At 54.3% G+C, this 16,806-nt stretch overlaps 1 protein-coding gene across 1 annotated transcript; it reads left to right on the top strand.

The window, feature by feature from the left end:
- The first annotated feature begins 7,472 nt into the window (after window positions 1-7,472).
- UBE2Q1 (ubiquitin conjugating enzyme E2 Q1) lies at window positions 7,473-15,133 on the top strand. Its single transcript, XM_072829576.1, has 13 exons — window positions 7,473-7,902; window positions 9,981-10,085; window positions 10,374-10,478; window positions 11,099-11,149; window positions 12,436-12,576; window positions 12,729-12,813; window positions 13,042-13,102; window positions 13,244-13,334; window positions 13,452-13,510; window positions 13,595-13,643; window positions 13,799-13,894; window positions 14,111-14,177; window positions 14,647-15,133. The coding sequence occupies exons 1-13, from the start codon at window positions 7,576-7,578 to the stop codon at window positions 14,676-14,678; spliced, it is 1,269 nt and encodes a 422-aa protein (XP_072685677.1). The 5' UTR covers window positions 7,473-7,575; the 3' UTR covers window positions 14,679-15,133.
- Window positions 15,134-16,806: the final 1,673 nt, after the last annotated feature.

Genomic DNA, 16,806 nt, shown 5'->3' with positions numbered 1-16,806 from the left:
CCCAGGACACGGGACTCATCCCCTGAGCTGAAGGCAGATGCTCAACTGCTGAGCCACCCAGGCATCCCCCCTCAGCCACCTCCTAATGAACTTTGATCACTTGACAGAAGTGTCACTTCTTCAAGGAAGCTGTACCCTGCTGTACGTTTGCAAAGCTGCCCAGTGAAGAAAGGAGTCAACCAAAGCAGTGGCTGCCTCTACTGCTAGACCACGAACCAGCACAGGGCCAGTCTGGTCATGACAGCTCAACAATAAGCAAAGGGGCTGGTATAGGACCAACATCTTCTAGTGTAGGGAAAATTCCTTATTTATTTATTTTTAAACAGTTTGAAGATTTTATTTATTTATTCATGAGAGACACAGAGAGAGGCAGAGACATAGGCAAAGGGAGAAGAAGACTCCCTGTGGGGAGCTCGATGTGGGACATGATCCCAGGACCCTGGGACCACGACCTGAGCCTAAGGCAGATGTTCAACCACTGGGCTCAACCACCCAGGCACCCAGGAAATTCCTTTTTAAAAGCTCAGCTAAAATCAACTTATTTAACATGCCCTGTTCCGCAAACTGAACAGCAAAAACAAGACAAGTACCAGAAAGAGAGAAGTGGGTGGCCACAGACCCCATAATGCACATGGCAGTGGGGGCTAAGACCTGCAGCACAAGCTCCAGGAAAAATGGACGCATGAACATGTAATGATCTCTTAAGAATCAGAGATCTTGGAAGCGTGGAAAGGAGTGGAGAAGAAAAGCCTTAAGGAAAAGAGAAGAAATGTGTGCCACTACTGTATTTGATGAAAGGGTCAAAGGTGGGGAAAAGACCCACCTTCAACAATTCAGATCAACATTTGTTGGGTATCAAGGATTGTATATGTGTTGATACAGTGACCAAAGGACCCAGCTATTAAGGAGATCACAGTGTGGTGGCTATTCAGGCAGAGAAATGAACAAGGTGCAAGGAGGAGGGGAAGGTAACAGTGCCTGAGCATCTGCAAGAAGTGGAGATGAAACAGATTTCAGAGGAGGAAGCTTGGAACACAGGTGCCTTAAAGGCATTTCAAAGTCCTTACCAAGAGGACCAGTGACTGCACACGCAGATATACTTGGTACTTAGCACTTTTTTCTTTTGGTGGATGCACAGTGACTGAGGAAAGCTCCTATGAAAATCTCTCTCTGGGGATCCCTGGGTGGCGCAGCGGTTTGGCGCCTGCCTTTGGCCCAGGGCGCGATCCTGGAGATCCGGGATCGAATCCCACGTCAGGCTCCCGGTGCATGGAGCCTGCTTCTCCCTCTGCCTGTGTCTCTGCCTCTCTCTCTCTCACTGTTGCCTATCATAAATTTAAAAAAAAAAAAAAAAAAAAAAACCAAAAAAAAAGAAAATCTCTCTCTGGAGTGGTTGCTGGTTTCTGGGATGATGGACCAGATGGTCATCTGCTTGCTTGCTTGAAACTCTTGACAGCTCCTTGGCGCTCCTTTCAGGCCATCTATGTGGCCTGTTTACCGTGGCCTCTATCTTTTCTTTTGAGATTCCCCAGCTTTTGCTTCACTTTTTTTTTTTTTTTTTAAGATTTTATTTATTTATTCACGAGAGACAGAGAGAGAGGCAGAGACACAGGAAGAGGGAGAAGCAGGCTCCATGCAGGGAGCCCGATGTGGGACTCGATCCTGGGTCTCCAGGATCAGGCCCCGGTCCAAAGGCAAATGCTCAACCCCTGAGCCACCCAGGCGTCCCTTTTTGTTTTCTTTTTTTTAATAAAATACAGAACACTTCACGAATTTGCATGTCAGCCTTGCCCAGGGGCCATGCTACTCTACTGTTTTAGTCTATGTGCTGAGAAGTGAGCTTTACTTCAAGTTTAATTCCAGCTCAGCAGGGAGTCCTCTGAGTACAACCACCCAGTGGCCAAGGAGAGCTGGACCGCCTTCCCTCATGTCTCACACACGCTCACTCCTCGCACACCCACAAAAAGAAAGGCAGTCAGGGAGAGAATCATGCAGGGATGCTCAGATCTAGAAGGCTCAGCCCTGAAGCAAAACCGTAACCAGGAAAAGTTCTGGTGGGACACTCCATTGCCTCTGATGGTAAGGGACATTTTCTCTTGTGAAGCACTACAATTAATGCTATTTTCTTTTATTTAAGTTATTTAAAAAAAAATTTTTTTTTTTTAAATTTATGATAGTCACAGAGAGAGAAAGAGTGAGAGGCAGAGACATGGGCAGAGGGAGAAGCAGGCTCCATGCACCGGGAGCCTGATGTGGGATTCGATCCCGGGTCTCCAGGATCGCGCCCTGGGCCAAAGGCAGGCGCCAAACCGCTGCGCCACCCAGGGATCCCCCAAGTTATTTTAAAATTAAAAACTATTTAACTGTTAAAAACTATCACCACAGTAATACATATTCATGAAGACCGATTGGAAAACACCAATTAGCTACACAAAGTCCAAAAGGTTCATAATCCTACCTCTTAGGAAAAAATAACTGTTAGCACTTTACATATAAATATTTAAATATTTATATATTAATAAAATATATACAGTATACATATAATATCTATATGACAGGTATCTATATGAATATTATGTACCTCCAAATTTACCTATGTGTACTTAGATATTATATGCAAAACATATATAAATTACAAGTGCACAGCTAAATTTTCACACGAACACATCCATTAGTCCCACCCAGATAAAAAAAAAAAAAAATAGAACATTACCAAGATCCAGAATTTCCCATTATGTTCCCTCCCAGTCATTATTCCCACCTTTTCAAAAGGAACATGATAGAGGGAGGGCAGAGTTGGGGGGAGGCTGCTTAAAGTTCTAGAACTAACAGAGATCATGAGTATACAATACTGTTGATGTATGGAATGCCACTGGACTGTACACTTTAAAGTGGTTACAATGTGTAAATCCTATGTTACACGTGTTTTCCCACAATTAAAAAACAACTGAAAAAAAAAATAACCAGTATTCTAACAGAACACATTGGCTTTACCTGCTAAATTTTATACAAATGGAGTCATAGGGGTACCTGGGAGGGCTCAGTCAGTCAAGAGTCTGCCTTCGGCTCAGGTCATGATCTCAGGGTCCTGGGATTGCTTTCTGTGTCCGGCTCCCTGCTCAGCAGGGAATCTGTCTCTCCCTCTCCCTCTGCCCTCTCCCCACTCCTGGTCTCTTTCACAAAAATAATCTTTAAAAAAAAAGTAAATGGAATCATAACCTTTGTGTGTGTGGCTTTTTTAGACATGACATTAGTGTGACTTGTGGGCCCTGCTGAACACGCTACCCTGTGTGAATATGCCCTTGTTCATCCACACCACTACTGTCAGATTTGTGTTGTTTCCTGTTTTGAATTATTAAAAATAATATTGCCATGAACATACTTGTTCATGTTTTTGGTGTACAAAAATTTGCATTGGGTTCATAACTAAGTCATGTACATTTTTACTCATTTTTTTTAAAAGGAACATTCCGTAAATCTAGACTCGTAACCTTCCTTTTCTTTTTTTTTTTTAAGATTTTATTTATTTATTCATAGAGACAGAGAGAGAGAGGCAGAGACACAGGCAGAGGGAGAAGCAGGCTCCATGCAGAGAGCCTGACGTGGGACTCGATCCAGGGTCTCCAGGATCACGCCCTGGGCTGCAGGCGGCGCTAAACTGCTGCGCCACTGGGGCTGCCCCGTAACCTTCCTTTTCTATTTACTGTTCCTCCAACACCTCTCTATGCTGGTGAGTATTCTTTGGTAACTATTGTTAATAACTGCACTGTGTTCTACTGCAGGTAAGTTTTTGCACATTTCTTTAATAATTTCCAAATGACATTGCTGGATCAAAGATTTTTACATTTAATTACTGATGTATTGGTAAACTGATACTATCTGGGTTGCCCTGGGGCCTCAGCCTAAAATTCCAGGGTTGAACACCTCCACACTCTTAGGATCTTGTCTATGCTGAGCCTTCACCTATCCTCTCTTCTCCCTTACCTTTCCTCCGGATCTCCTTCTACTTTGGGACTCAGTTCTCTCAGACTGTCCCCCCATTTCCATCTAAGTAGGTTCCTCACATTCCATCTTGGGAGTTAACCCTGGTATCACCCTTTAAGGCTCCTGCTGCTCTTGATCCCTATTGTGTTCATCACATTGCCTTACAGTGATCCAATTTACCCATCACCATGTGCTTCTGAGGGCAGGAGTAAGAGACACAAGGAAAAACCATCCGTAAGCAGCAGCTGTCGTGGAAGGAGCCTCTGCTCTGTGCCAGGAGTCACTGCCTCCCAGTGTTCACGACAGTCCCTGGCAAAGAGCAAGAGCTCAGGATGTATTTGTTGAGTCTGGGACAGAATACTATGCTTCTGGGAGCAAGTCAAAAGAGAAAGCCACTCAGTTTGTCCCGAACAGGTACATGTCCTCACTTCAATAACACATGGCCTTTTGGAGAAAAAACAAAAATCTCTATACTTTACTTTTCATAGAGCAGTCAAAATGACCTTTTAACATTTTCTTTTTTTTTTTTAATTTATTTATTTATTTATGATAGTCACACACACAGAGAGAGAGAGAGGCAGAGACACAGGCAGAGGGAGAAGCAGGCTCCATGCACCGGGAGCCCGACATGGGATTTGATCCCGGGTCTCCAGGATCATGCCCTGGGCCAAAGGCAGGCGCTAAACCGCTGCGCCACCCAGGGATCCCAACCTTTAAACATTTTCAATCAGATCATGCCATTCCTAGCTTAAAATCTTAAGTGGTTTCCCAACGTACTGTAAATAAAACCCAGACAACCTTTCACCACTGGCCTCCTTTCCTCCCCTCTTTCCTCTTAGGAGACGGTACGTGGATTCTCTACTTTCCAAACCTTAAAAATTCCTTATCATGTGCACCATTCTAAGCACTTCTCATATCATCCCACCTGGTCTCCTCAGACGCCAGGACAATCTCCCCGTTCCAGGAACAGAAACCAAAGCAGACAGGCTGAGCAACTTGCCTGGTCAACATCTTCCTTGATCTTAAAGGAAAGCCCAAGCTCCTACACAGTTTTGAACATTTGCCAGGATGTAACTTCTGCCTGCTGTATGTGCACCCATCACCCTAGCTCTTCTTCTAACCTGCCACCATCCTAACCTCTAAACCTCCCCACACACCATACCTTCGACCTGGGACAGCACCCAGCCCTTTCCTCCCTACAGAAGGCAACTCATCGGTCAGAATGTTGCATGCTGCTTGTTCAGGGGAGCCTCCCACTGGACTAGTTGCAGGCAAAGGGCAGGACGGGCCCCTCATGTCCAGCGCTGCATTCCATGTATAGGTGCTCAGTAAGCATGATAAAACTAGTGAGTCAGTGGGTGTTAAAGAGGTCACCTTTGCTGTATCTCTCTCTCCCAGTGAAATGCAGGCCCCACTAGAGCAGGGAGCTTTGTTTTATTCACTCCTGCTTCCCTAGCACCTAAGAGTTCATTAAATAATTGTAAGCACCAGTTGCTTTTATGCCTGATGCCCCTGCCCTGCATGTGTCAGCAGAACGCTACATAGCACTCCCTACCAGGCTTCCTCCAGAGGGCTCTTCCTGCCAGAGCTGCACCAGCAGGGACGGGAAGTTACAGGTCTGCCCTCACTGCAGGACCTGTCTGCACAGCACTGTGGAAACATCTCCTCACCTTGTTTTCTTCTAAGTAAAACTCTTTATAAAATATGGAGTTCAGAGGCGCCTCAGTGGGTTAAGTGTGGGATTCGGTTTGGGTTCAGATCATGACCTCACCGTGATGAAAGTGAGCCCCGCCTCTGCCTCTGCCTGGAGCTGAGCTGGAGCTTAGGATTCGGTCTCCCCTCTCCCTCTGCCTCTTCCTCCCTCCTGCTCACTTTGAATTACAAATAAGTAATTTAAAAAAATAAATAAATAAGGGCAGCCTGGGTAACTCAGAGGTTTAGCGCCGCCTTCAGCCCAGGGCCTGATCCTGGAGTCCCGGGATGGAGTCCCACGTCGGGCTCCCTGCATGGAGCCTGCTTCTCGCCTGTGTCTTTGCCTCTCTTTCCTGTGTCTCTCATGAATAAATAAAATCTTAAAAAATAAAAATAAGATAAAAAATAAAAATATGGAATTCGAGATTTCCCTAATGGTTTCATTTGTGGGATTCTCTCGTTTGGACTGGAGTCAAGCCGTGTGAAACCTCTGGAGAAAGCACCAGGGGAGGCCGAGGGGCAGGCAAGGCCCACGGGCAGGGCCAGCAGCTGCTAGGACTGCCTGTGTCCTTTCCCCTCTTGCAAACACGGTAAGACGCCGTCCTCACAGAGCTGGGGAGAGGGAGTGATAGAAACGCTTGCAGGATACCAAGACAGGCAGGGCTAGGTCAGGGGTTGTTGAGGCTACGGGCTCGCATCCCCAGACATGAAAATGACGCGAAAAGGAGGCTCGGCCCCCGAAAGACATAATTAGCCCCAAGAACAGAACACGGCATCCAACCTCGGCTCCTGACTCCCGGAGCTCACAGCCAAGACGGCCTTTATCACAGGAGCGAGAGCGCAGTCCACTCCCAACAAAGCTTGGTCCTCCCTGCCGGCCCCGGGGGAAGGGGGGGCGGCAGGCCGCGAGGTCGGTGGGCAGAACTCTCCTGGCCCCGGCCCCCCGTACCCCCCTCGCACCCTCGGTGACGGTATCCTCCGGCGGGGGCCAGGGCCACCGCCGGGGGAGAGGGATAGTGTGTGTGGGGAGGGGGGAGTCGGGGTCCCTGGGGATGGCGGACACCCCGGCTCGGCCCCGTACCCCCGCGACCAAAGCCCCCACGGCCCCAGCCTCGTCCTCCGCCACGGGGACCAAAAGGGCCGACCACACCTCGGTCAGGGGACCTGGGCACCGCGCGGTGACCTCTTGGTGTCCTGTGCACCGCCCGGCCCACGCCACGGCTCAGATGAGGAAACTGAGGCTCAGAAGAGCGGTGGTTACCCCAAGGTCACCGGGGAGGCCCGGCGGGCAGGAGGGGAGGAGACGAGCCCGCAAGCCCCCTAGCCGCTCCCCAAGCTCTCGCCGCCCCCCGCCCCGCACGGGCGCCGGGGTTCGGGGCCTCCTGTCAGCACGCCACAGGCTCGCGCCGCGTGGGCCGGGGAAGACGCGCCCGGGCAGGAAGCCGGTCCCGCGCAGGAGGCCCCTGGGAACACGCGGCGCCGGGACACGTGACGGGGAAACGCCGGCGGGAGGGCGCACGCGCACGCTCACGCGCACGGCCTGCGTCAGCACGCACCGATGCGCGGAAAGCGCCGGGCCCAAAGCCCCCGGGTCACGTGTGGAGGGCGGCAGGCGAGCACCAGGGGGCGGGCGAGAGAGAGCGGTCACGTGAGGGAGGCCGGCGCCGCGCGGTCACGTGAGGGGCGGGGCGGGCCGCCGGAGCGGAGGGGGAGGGGCGCGCGGCTTCCGGCGGCTGGGGGCCGGCGAGCGGGGGGGCCCCGTCCCGGAGGCGGCGGCGGCGCCATCTTGGCGAAGGGGGGATCAGGAAGTGCGGACCGCGGCGGCGGCGGCGGCGGCGGAGCCCGAGCGGAGGCCGGAGGCTCCCGGCCCGCCGGCCCCGGAGCGGAGCGGAGCGGAGGATGCAGCAGCCGCAGCCGCAGGGGCAGCAGCAGCCGGGGCCGGGGCAGCAGCTGGGGGGCCAGGGGGCGGCGCCGGGGGCCGGGGGCGGCCCGGGGGGGGGCCCGGGGCCGGGGCCCTGCCTGAGGCGGGAGCTGAAGCTGCTCGAGTCCATCTTCCACCGCGGCCACGAGCGCTTCCGCATTGCCAGCGCCTGCCTGGACGAGCTGAGCTGCGAGTTCCTGCTGGCCGGGGCCGGAGGGGCCGGGGCGGGGGCCGCGCCCGGACCGCATCTGCCCCCGCGGGGGCCGGTGCCTGGGGATCCCGTCCGCATCCACTGCAACATCACGGTGAGGACCCCCGTCGGGGACCCGGGGCCACCCCGCACGACCCCGCGTCCCCGGACCCGGAGGCCCGGTCTCCCTCCCGGGCTCGGCTCCATCCCCGCGGGGCCACTGGCTTCTGCGGCGGGAGCCTGAGCCGTGCGCCCGGAGTCTGCCAGGGACCCGGGGGGCGAGGGGCGCCCCGACATATGGCGGCCGCACCGGTCCCTTTCGCTAACCCACATCCACACCCCGAAGGTCTTGAGCGGGCCCTGGCCACTTTACCTGCCGCCCGCGGAAGCCCCTTTCTGCCCCTGCTGTCATCGCGGGGCTCGGGGCCTCTGCCCCGGCTCCGCTGCAGGGACCTCCCGGCCTGAACCCTGCACGATTCACTGATGCTCCCTGTTCTCCCGTACCTTTGACTGAGGACGTTGCCACCTGTGGGATCCCTGCCCGGGCGCCTTTCCCGAAGCCCCCCTTTGCTCCCTGAATTTTACCAAGTGTTGGTTTCGCAGATCGTGGAGTTTTCTTTTTTTTTCTCTTCTTTGGTTCCCTTTCCATTCCCATGTAACCTCTAACTCTCCTCCTTTTGCCCCAGCTGGTAGCAGATCTGCCACTCCCCTCCTGTGCCCTGGGTGGGTGCTTTTCTTGGCCACGATGGTGATGTGGGAGCACCATCTACTTGGTTCTGAGCAGTAACTGTCCCTTTTCTCCCCGGTGAACATCTCTCCATGCAAGAGCTTGCTGAACAAGGAGACACCCAGCGTGTCTCCTACTCATGCACTTTCTGACTTCCTGGGGAGGGGGTCAGTGGCTGATAACTACCTGCTGTGATAGCATCCCCCTTGCCAGGGGCATTAGCTGGGGAACCTGGGACAGCACCTGACCCAGGCTGGGGTCTGGGGAGAGACTGATGCTGGATGGTGTGGGACCCAGGGCCTGAGTGCAGTTTACACAGTTCTTGTGTTCTCTCCCTTTTTCTCCATCAAACCAGGTCAGGGTGTACGGCAAGCCTCAGTCTGGGTTGGATGGTGCCCCACCAAAATGCGTGTCCCATTTCTTTCTTTCTCCAGTTTTTTCCCACTAAAAAGTTGAGATTGGTGGACTGGGTGTGGTTAGCGAGGTGAAGATTTGAGCATCTTTTTTGTTAGGGTTTTCTAGCATTGAGGGTTAGCACCCTGAGAAAGTTAAGACCTTGGGTAGAAGTGGGTAGGTTTCCTTGACCTCGGTAGAACTCTCAGGAACTGATTCTGTTTCTGTATTAAACTTCCAGCTCCTGGAGGGTAGGTTGTCCCCTTCTCGCTGCCCATCTTGTGGCCAGAGTCTGTTTGTGGTCTTTGTGCCAGGAAAGAAGTCAGACTCTGTGGCCCCTGCAAAGGGGCCTGACCTGGGCCCCCGGGTTTGGGCAGAGGGGAAGTCTGGTCAGGCTGCATTTGGCACCGTGGCTCAGGAATGCTGGGAATGCTAGCAGCGTAGGCTTCTCCTAGCCTGCCATGTGGAGCCCTGCAGCCTACGCTGGGCGGAGAGGGTGGCAGGCTCCAAGGGAGCGATATGGAAAACTGGTCTTCCAGGGCGTGTGCTGTGGGTAACCCACGTGGGGAGAGTCTTCCTGCTCCCCTCTTACATTGAGGTTCTGGGGACAAAATCCAGTTTGTGTCTGTTCTTCCACAGCTAATGTGGAAGTGATCTGCAATCTTTGCTTTTATTCAGTGTGATTGTAGTGAGGGGATCCCTTCCTGAGCAGACAGTGGGATCTGAGGAGCCGAAGGGCCAGGGGGCTGTGTGCTGGGAGTGGGCAAAGCTGCACTGGCCGCGGGCTGGAGGGGCTGCCTCCCTCACCATTGGTGGTCTGCCGCCCCTGTCTCTGACGCTTCCTCTTGGGAAGAGAAAAAAATGTTCAGACTGTTTGGAAAGGGCCCTCTCAGGAATGAGTTCTCCTGGTGTGGGGTTCGTTGGGAAGTTGTTCGGTTAGATACTGACTTGCTGAGCTGGGCTTCTGTTGGGGAGAGGAGGAGCAAAGAAAATAGAAACATTGGGCAACAGAAGGCAAAATGGAGCCTTTCCCAGGGTCGTGCGTTTTGACCCTTCTCCCGCTTTTTTCTCAGGAGTCCTACCCTGCGGTGCCCCCAATCTGGTCAGTGGAGTCCGATGATCCAAACTTGGCTGCTGTCTTGGAGAGGCTGGTGGATATAAAGAAAGGGAATACTCTGGTGAGGGGCCAGGGTGTCGGGTGGGGGACACCCTTTCTAAGAGGCCCATGTCACGGAGACTCCCTGGAAAGGGTACATCTGGGGGCAGACTGCTGGGCAGGGGGTTCTCTGAAGCCGGAGGGGGAGCCTAGCGCCAGAGCGGGATGGTCCAGTAAATGCCCCCTGCAGCCACATGGCCTGTAAGGCTCAGAGAACTAGCCAGCACGTGTGGGTTCAGGGGCTCGTCCACACATCCATCCAGGTGGGGGGCACGGGGTGTTTGACGTCACTGTGATCCTCTACCCCCAGCTATTGCAGCATCTGAAGAGGATCATCTCCGACCTGTGTAAACTCTACAACCTGCCGCAGCACCCAGATGTGGAGATGCTAGACCAGCCCCTACCGGCGGAGCAGGTAAGCAGCAGAGGGGCCTAGGCACCATGGTGTGGGGCTGTCCCAGGACAGCACTCAGCGAATACCTGTTCGTCCGGATACACCTGCAGTCAATTCTCTCCACTTCTGGCCACTGCAAATATGTACCCATGTCGTGGCGCTCTCTGTCTCCAGATGGGCATGTAGCCAAATAGAGTACCTTCTATTAAGACGCAGGAGTGGGCAGGGTTTCCCCTTTTGGCAGGATGGGGAACATTTTATCGTTAACAGTAGCAGTGGGTGGCCATTGGGGACCCAGGCTCCTCGTTGAAAACTGACAACGTGGTGTCAGTCTAGAGGCACCTGTGTAGAAGAGGGGTTCTTGGGAGAATCAGCCCAGGTGGTAGGAGGTGGGTAACACAGCCACTGTGCATCTCTTGATCTTTAGCTCGTGGTGGGAAGAGAAAGACGGGCTGGGCTGCCCGTGGAGTCACTCCCTGGGCAGTGGCTTCCACTCCCACCTAGCCTGGGAGAGGCTGGGCACTTGAGGGCAGTCACACCACCCTCAGACCCAGGGCTCAGGGGCAGAGGTTGGAAGCTGCGTGCTGAGAAGCCACTGGGGCTCTGATTTCTGCCTCCCCCTTCCCCCCCCCCCATCACAGTGCACACAGGAGGATGTGTCATCAGAAGATGAAGATGAGGAGATGCCCGAGGTAGGGTGGACCCCCTGGGCAGCATTGGCGGGTGACTTTTTCTGTCAGCACCACTGAGTGCTCCCTGTATGTAGCCCTGCGGTCTAGACCGGGCAGAGAAAGGATTAAGGCCAGATTTATTGACTTGGAAGAGCAGCCAGGGTGTGGGAGACAGACACCCCTACCTGTGTCTTTATGGCTCCAGGAGTCTTGGAGTCCTGCATCCCAAGTTTAATGGGGGGCTTTACCCGATCTCCCTAAGCTGCGCTTTTCCTATAAGATAGGATTTGTGACGACTACGTGTGGTTGTCGGGAAGGCAAAGCCAGGTGTTAAGTGCAGAATGCGCCGCACAGTGGGTGATAAGTGCTGAATCTTCGTGATCTGGTCTCTGGAAACAGATGCTTTCGCAGAATGTCACATAACGGTCAAGAACTTGGGCCATGTGGAATGGGATTCACATTGTAGCTCTGTTGAGGGTGGTGTCACTGTGAGCGTGGTGGTAACGCTCACTGACCTCAGCTGCCTCGTCAGGGTGGTGGGACGAACAGCCAGATAGTGGCGTGGTGATTGTAAGAAGTGGATGAGCCACAGTGCAGCACCTAGTATAGCACCTGGCACGTGACGGGTATCCCAAGGATGTCATGAGCTGGGGTGACAACCAGAGCATTAGTATTAACCGCATGGTGCTATGGCCTTGGGTTCGCTGCTTTTGTGAGGCAGGCGGCCTGTGCACCACCCCACATGGAGTGAACCAACTGCTGACCCACCTGCAACAGGGTGAACAAGGGGCTCATTCCTTCCTGACCTCTGCCACCTCCCTTGTTCCACCGTCTGCAGCGGGGGCCTCCGTGCGCTTGATCCAGGCCCTATGCTGACGGGGCGGGCAGGACACTTCCGACCCCGAGTCTTCAGAACTCGGGCACTGTAGTGACCTGGTGAGACGTGAGCTTTGAGTCACAGTGTCAGCCACAGTTACTCGAGGAACCATCCCTGCCAAGGGAGAGTTTCAGGGGTGGCTGGAGTGGAGTTCTAGGGAACAAGATGGCTGAGTCCTGCTTGCCTTCCCTGGGTCCGTGGGTAGTTCTGCTGCCTGAGACTGATGGGGAGGAGATTGGCCTCGTCCTTAGATCACGGACAGAACGGGGTTGGGACTCGCTGCAGGAACGGAGAGGCGCCATGTTCACCAGCCCACTGCATGCACTGTTGCTGCGCCTGTGGCTCTAAGCCAGATGGGACGGCCTGTGGCTCCCTGCACAACCTCTGCTGGTTCTCTCCTCTCCTGCCCTGCCCCGTGCCCCTGCCCCAGGACACGGAAGACCTAGATCACTATGAAATGAAAGAGGAGGAGCCAGCTGAGGGCAAGAAATCTGAAGATGACGGCATTGGAAAGGAAAATTTGGCTATACTAGAGAAGATAAAGAAGAATCAGAGGCAAGATTACTTAAACGTAGGTGCCTTCCCAGGAAAACTGGGCCCGGGGGGTGGTGGGTGCGGCTGTGGGTGGGGGGTCCTGGGACATCCAACTGGGAAACAGAGGCCTCCCTGGGGGCAGGGAGGCTGTGGTGTGTCTGAGCCTAGCCTGGTACCTCTCCCATGCAGGGTGCGGTGTCTGGCTCGGTGCAGGCCACTGACCGGCTGATGAAGGAGCTCAGGGATATATACCGGTCACAGAGTTTCAAAGGCGGTGAGTGTGGGTTGCACTGGGTCCTCGAGAAGTCCTGGGACACGTGAGTGTGCGTGCACCCTTCAGGCCAGGAATGCAGTGCCCCAGCAGTGGTTTAGGTTGGGTTTGTGTGTCCGTGTGGCCTGGACTTGGAGTCTTTGCCTCTGTTCTGTCAGCCTGGGGGGTGGGCTCATAGGCCGCTTGTACTCTGGACCTTCCCAACGGCCCATGTTGTCTTCCTTTTTCCAGGAAACTATGCAGTCGAACTTGTGAATGACAGCCTGTATGATTGGAACGTCAAACTCCTCAAGTGAGTGTTGACTGGGTAGTAAATGGGGAGCAGCGTGTGTGGACGGGCTTGTGCCCCTGTGGGCAGCCTGGGGGAGCTGGAGCTGTCTCTGGGCTCCTGGGCTGGGACCTGGGCTCTGAGCTCACCCTTCTGGCTTCACAGAGTCGACCAAGACAGCGCTTTGCACAACGATCTCCAGATCCTTAAAGAGAAGGAAGGAGCCGACTTCATCCTACTTAATTTTTCTTTCAAAGTAAGATTTCTCTTTGTGGCTGCTCCCTGGTCAGCCAGGTGACTTCCTTGCCTGGTGGAGGGCCATCCTGGGGGTGGACTCGGGCCCCTCTGACATCACCTTTGTCTTCCTTCACAGGATAACTTCCCCTTTGACCCGCCGTTTGTCAGGGTTGTGTCTCCAGTCCTCTCCGGAGGGTGAGTGCTCAGCAGGGGCGGAAGGTGAGGAAGGCGTGGAGTTTGGCCACATATATAGCTGCCTCACTGACCTTTCTTCTGCAGGTATGTTCTGGGCGGAGGTGCCATCTGCATGGAACTCCTCACCAAGCAGGTGAGCCTGTCGGTCCCTCCTGGCTGGCCTGGGCAGGGCAGGGCTGACATCAGCATACGTATACATCCCTGCAGCCTGGGTGGTGGGCATAACTCTGGGCAGGAACATGCACAAGAAAAGCTAACCCTTCTTTGCTCCATCCCTCCCTGTTCCAGGGCTGGAGCAGCGCCTACTCCATAGAGTCTGTGATCATGCAGATCAGCGCCACGCTGGTGAAGGGGAAGGCACGAGTGCAGTTTGGAGCCAACAAAGTAAGGAGCCAGGCCCTGAGGCTGCTCGCGTCGAAGCCCAAGAGGGTGAGGCCTCTGGCGCCTCTGCCGAGCGGGCCTGGGGGGCAGGGCTGTGGGCAGAAGGTACCACAGGTCAGCAGGGCACTGTGCCGGGGCACCAGGTCTCTGGCTGGCAGCTGTGGAGGGTGGGGCAGGAGGGCCGCAGCCTGCCGTGTTCACGGTCACCTCCTGCCGCAGTCCCAGTACAGCCTGACGAGAGCACAGCAGTCCTACAAGTCCCTGGTGCAGATCCACGAGAAGAACGGTGAGCTGCAACCAGGCCCCGAGGACGGCACTTCCCACCACAGAGCAAGAATCCCTTCTCTTGGTTTCTGAGCCATTACTACCCCCCTGTTTCTGTCCCGAGAAGGGCTGGAGGTGGTGGCTCCCTTCCCAGAAAAGGACTGCCTGCCTGTTGTATTGGGTTGGGGGGTGGGAGGTGGCGTCCTCAGTGCTGCCCTATTCCCGACTACCCTTTGAGACAAAAGCTCACATCACTATATCCTTTCATGTCAGGCAGCTCATGTGTGTCCCCCCCACCCCCATAGTCCTGACTTCCAGTGGGCGGCTTCCCAGCCCCCATACAGCTGCTCTGCCCCCCCTCCCCCCCACTGGGAAGCCCTTGCCATTGCTAGGATCTTTTCACCCCTGACCTTGGAGGTACCCTCCATGACTGGGCTGAGAGGGTGGGCATGGGCCTGCACCCCGTGACGGTCTCTTGGCTTTCTGTGCAGGCTGGTACACACCTCCCAAGGAAGATGGCTAACCCTGGAGAGCCGTCCCTCCCTCTTCCCCAGGCGCCACTGGACCAATTACCTTTGAATGCTGTATTCGGATCTCACGCTGCCTCTGTGGTTCCCTCCCTCATTTTTCCTGGACGTGATAGCTCTGCCTATTGCAGGACAATGATGGCTATTTTAAACGCTAAGGAAAAACAAAAACACAGACCTGTTTCAAGTACTCAAGACTGACTTACAGACCAACCAACCACCTGGCTGGAACCCCTGCTAGCAGGCATTCTTATAAAAAGAAACTTTCGAGCCTCCTTATATTGCTGGAAACTCAGCTGTGCTCCAGACTAGAGCCTCCTTACCTATGCTATGGATTTTTAATTTATTTTCTCTTATTTCATGTACACTGCTTTTTTTGGTTACAGTGTATGATGGATGTGTATGAAAAAAATGTATCTTTGGGAAAACAATTACAGTTTGTTAATTTGAAGATGCTGGTCTTGACTCATCTTTCTTTTTCTTCCCACCTCCTGCCCCCCCCATCCCCACCCCCACCCCCACGCTGCCTGGGCGGTGGGGGAGGGGCAGGGCCTCGAGGCTGGGACTTCGCAGTGAAGCTCACCTGGCTGGCCCCCAGGTTTCTCACGAAGGCCCCCTGGAGCAACCTGCAGCTGTCCCCTCGGGATGCAGAGCCTGGCCCACTAAACCACAACAGAGCAGGCTGGAATGATGCCCTTGATTCTTAGGATGACTTTTCTTAGTCACAGATGTTTTCAAATTTCTAAGAAAGTGAGGATGAAGGCTTGAGAGCCGCTTCAGAGAATTGCTTCTGAATGAATGGAGGGGGTGGTGGATGTGGTGCCCCCTGCTCCCCTCCCTCAGAAGGCTGGCTTCCAGCTGGCCCCAAGCACTCAGGCCTCTTCATTGGGCTTGTGCAGGAAGCTGGGCAGAGCTCTGAAGCAAGTTGGTGGCTTAGAGAAATGGGCTCTCTGAAGCTGCTCACCTGAGGTGGGTCCCGCTGGAGTGGTCAGCCTCCAGGGGCTTGTTCTGTGCACCCGGGTCCTCACTCCGGCTCTGGGAACTGCTGGTCAGGGGAGAGTGGGGTGAGGAGGCTGTGTGGTGTCGCACGGACCTGCCTCCTGACCAGCAAGCTTGCCCTGGGGCTGAGGTGGCCCCTTGGGACCCATCTGCCTGCACACTGGGTGGTGGGCAAGGCTGGCGAAGGCTAGTGTAGGGGAACTCAGACTCAGGACTGCTGGCTGCGCACCTGCAGGGCACCAGCACTCTGTCCTGTATTGAAGACCCTGGCCATTTGGCCCCTTTCCTGTTAGGGATGCTGAGTCTCCATCCAGCTCAGCCCTGTGCTGCTCTGGCTCTGCCCACACCCACCTGATGCGGGTGCTAATCCATGAAGAGGTTGAGATAAAGAGGGGCCCCGAGGGGAAACACTCCGTAGAGCTGAAATCTGGGTCTCCAGGCCTCTGTGGCTTTCCTCTGAACTTACCACCAGCCCTGGCTGGAATGTAGACTGTGTTTTTAGTAATGTGTACTGTGAGCTGTCCTCTGTATAATGTATTTTGTAATGTATTTTTCTCATCTACCAAAGGATGAAACAAATAAAATTATTTAAATAGTTTGGCTCTAATAAAATTATTTTTTCAAGATATATTTAAGTAATCACACCCAACATGGGGCTCGAACTCATGGCCCCAATATCAAGAGTCACAGGCTCCTTCAAACTGAAGGGACAGTGGGGCCCATGCCCACGGGCACGAAGGGAAGCGCCAGCCCCTGTGAGTTGACCACACCTGAAGAAAAGCCTCCACTTGTCCCGTCTAATTTGACCCTAATGATGGAAGGCTGCTGTGAGCAGAGTGAGCCGAGGCTGTAACAACAAATCAATGCTCTCCCTGCACTCGGAGGCAGAGGAAAGAGGAAACCAGCTCCTCTGGTCACCCTCCTACTCCTCAAAGTGGGGCTCGCAGGGGGCCACATGAACGCACGTGGGTACGGGCACAGTGGGTGCAGAAGCCGGGCTGGGGGCGGGGGTGGCAGGCAGGGATGGACAAGCGAGCTCTGATGGCATGCCATGCTTTGTGCACCAAGGTGATGGGTGTTGTTTCAATGCTCACTGATTCTGGTCTGGAATGCCAGAAAAACACA

The sequence above is a fragment of the Canis lupus genome, chromosome 6, assembly GCF_048164855.1.
Source record: "Canis lupus baileyi chromosome 6, mCanLup2.hap1, whole genome shotgun sequence".
Lineage (NCBI taxonomy): Eukaryota > Metazoa > Chordata > Mammalia > Carnivora > Canidae > Canis > Canis lupus.
Note: the sequence above shows the minus strand (reverse complement) of the source record. Positions and strands in the feature narration are given on the sequence as shown.

Bases quoted from the DNA above. Each gene is read 5' to 3' on its own strand.
- UBE2Q1 (XM_072829576.1), top strand. From the start codon at position 7,576: ATGCAGCAGCCGCAGCCGCAGGGGCAGCAGCAGCCGGGGCCGGGGCAG. The intron at 10,479-11,098 runs GTAAGCAGCAGA...CCCCCATCACAG, and splicing joins AGCCCCTACCGGCGGAGCAG to TGCACACAGGAGGATGTGTC. The intron at 13,103-13,243 runs GTGAGTGTTGAC...CTGGCTTCACAG, and splicing joins TGGAACGTCAAACTCCTCAA to AGTCGACCAAGACAGCGCTT.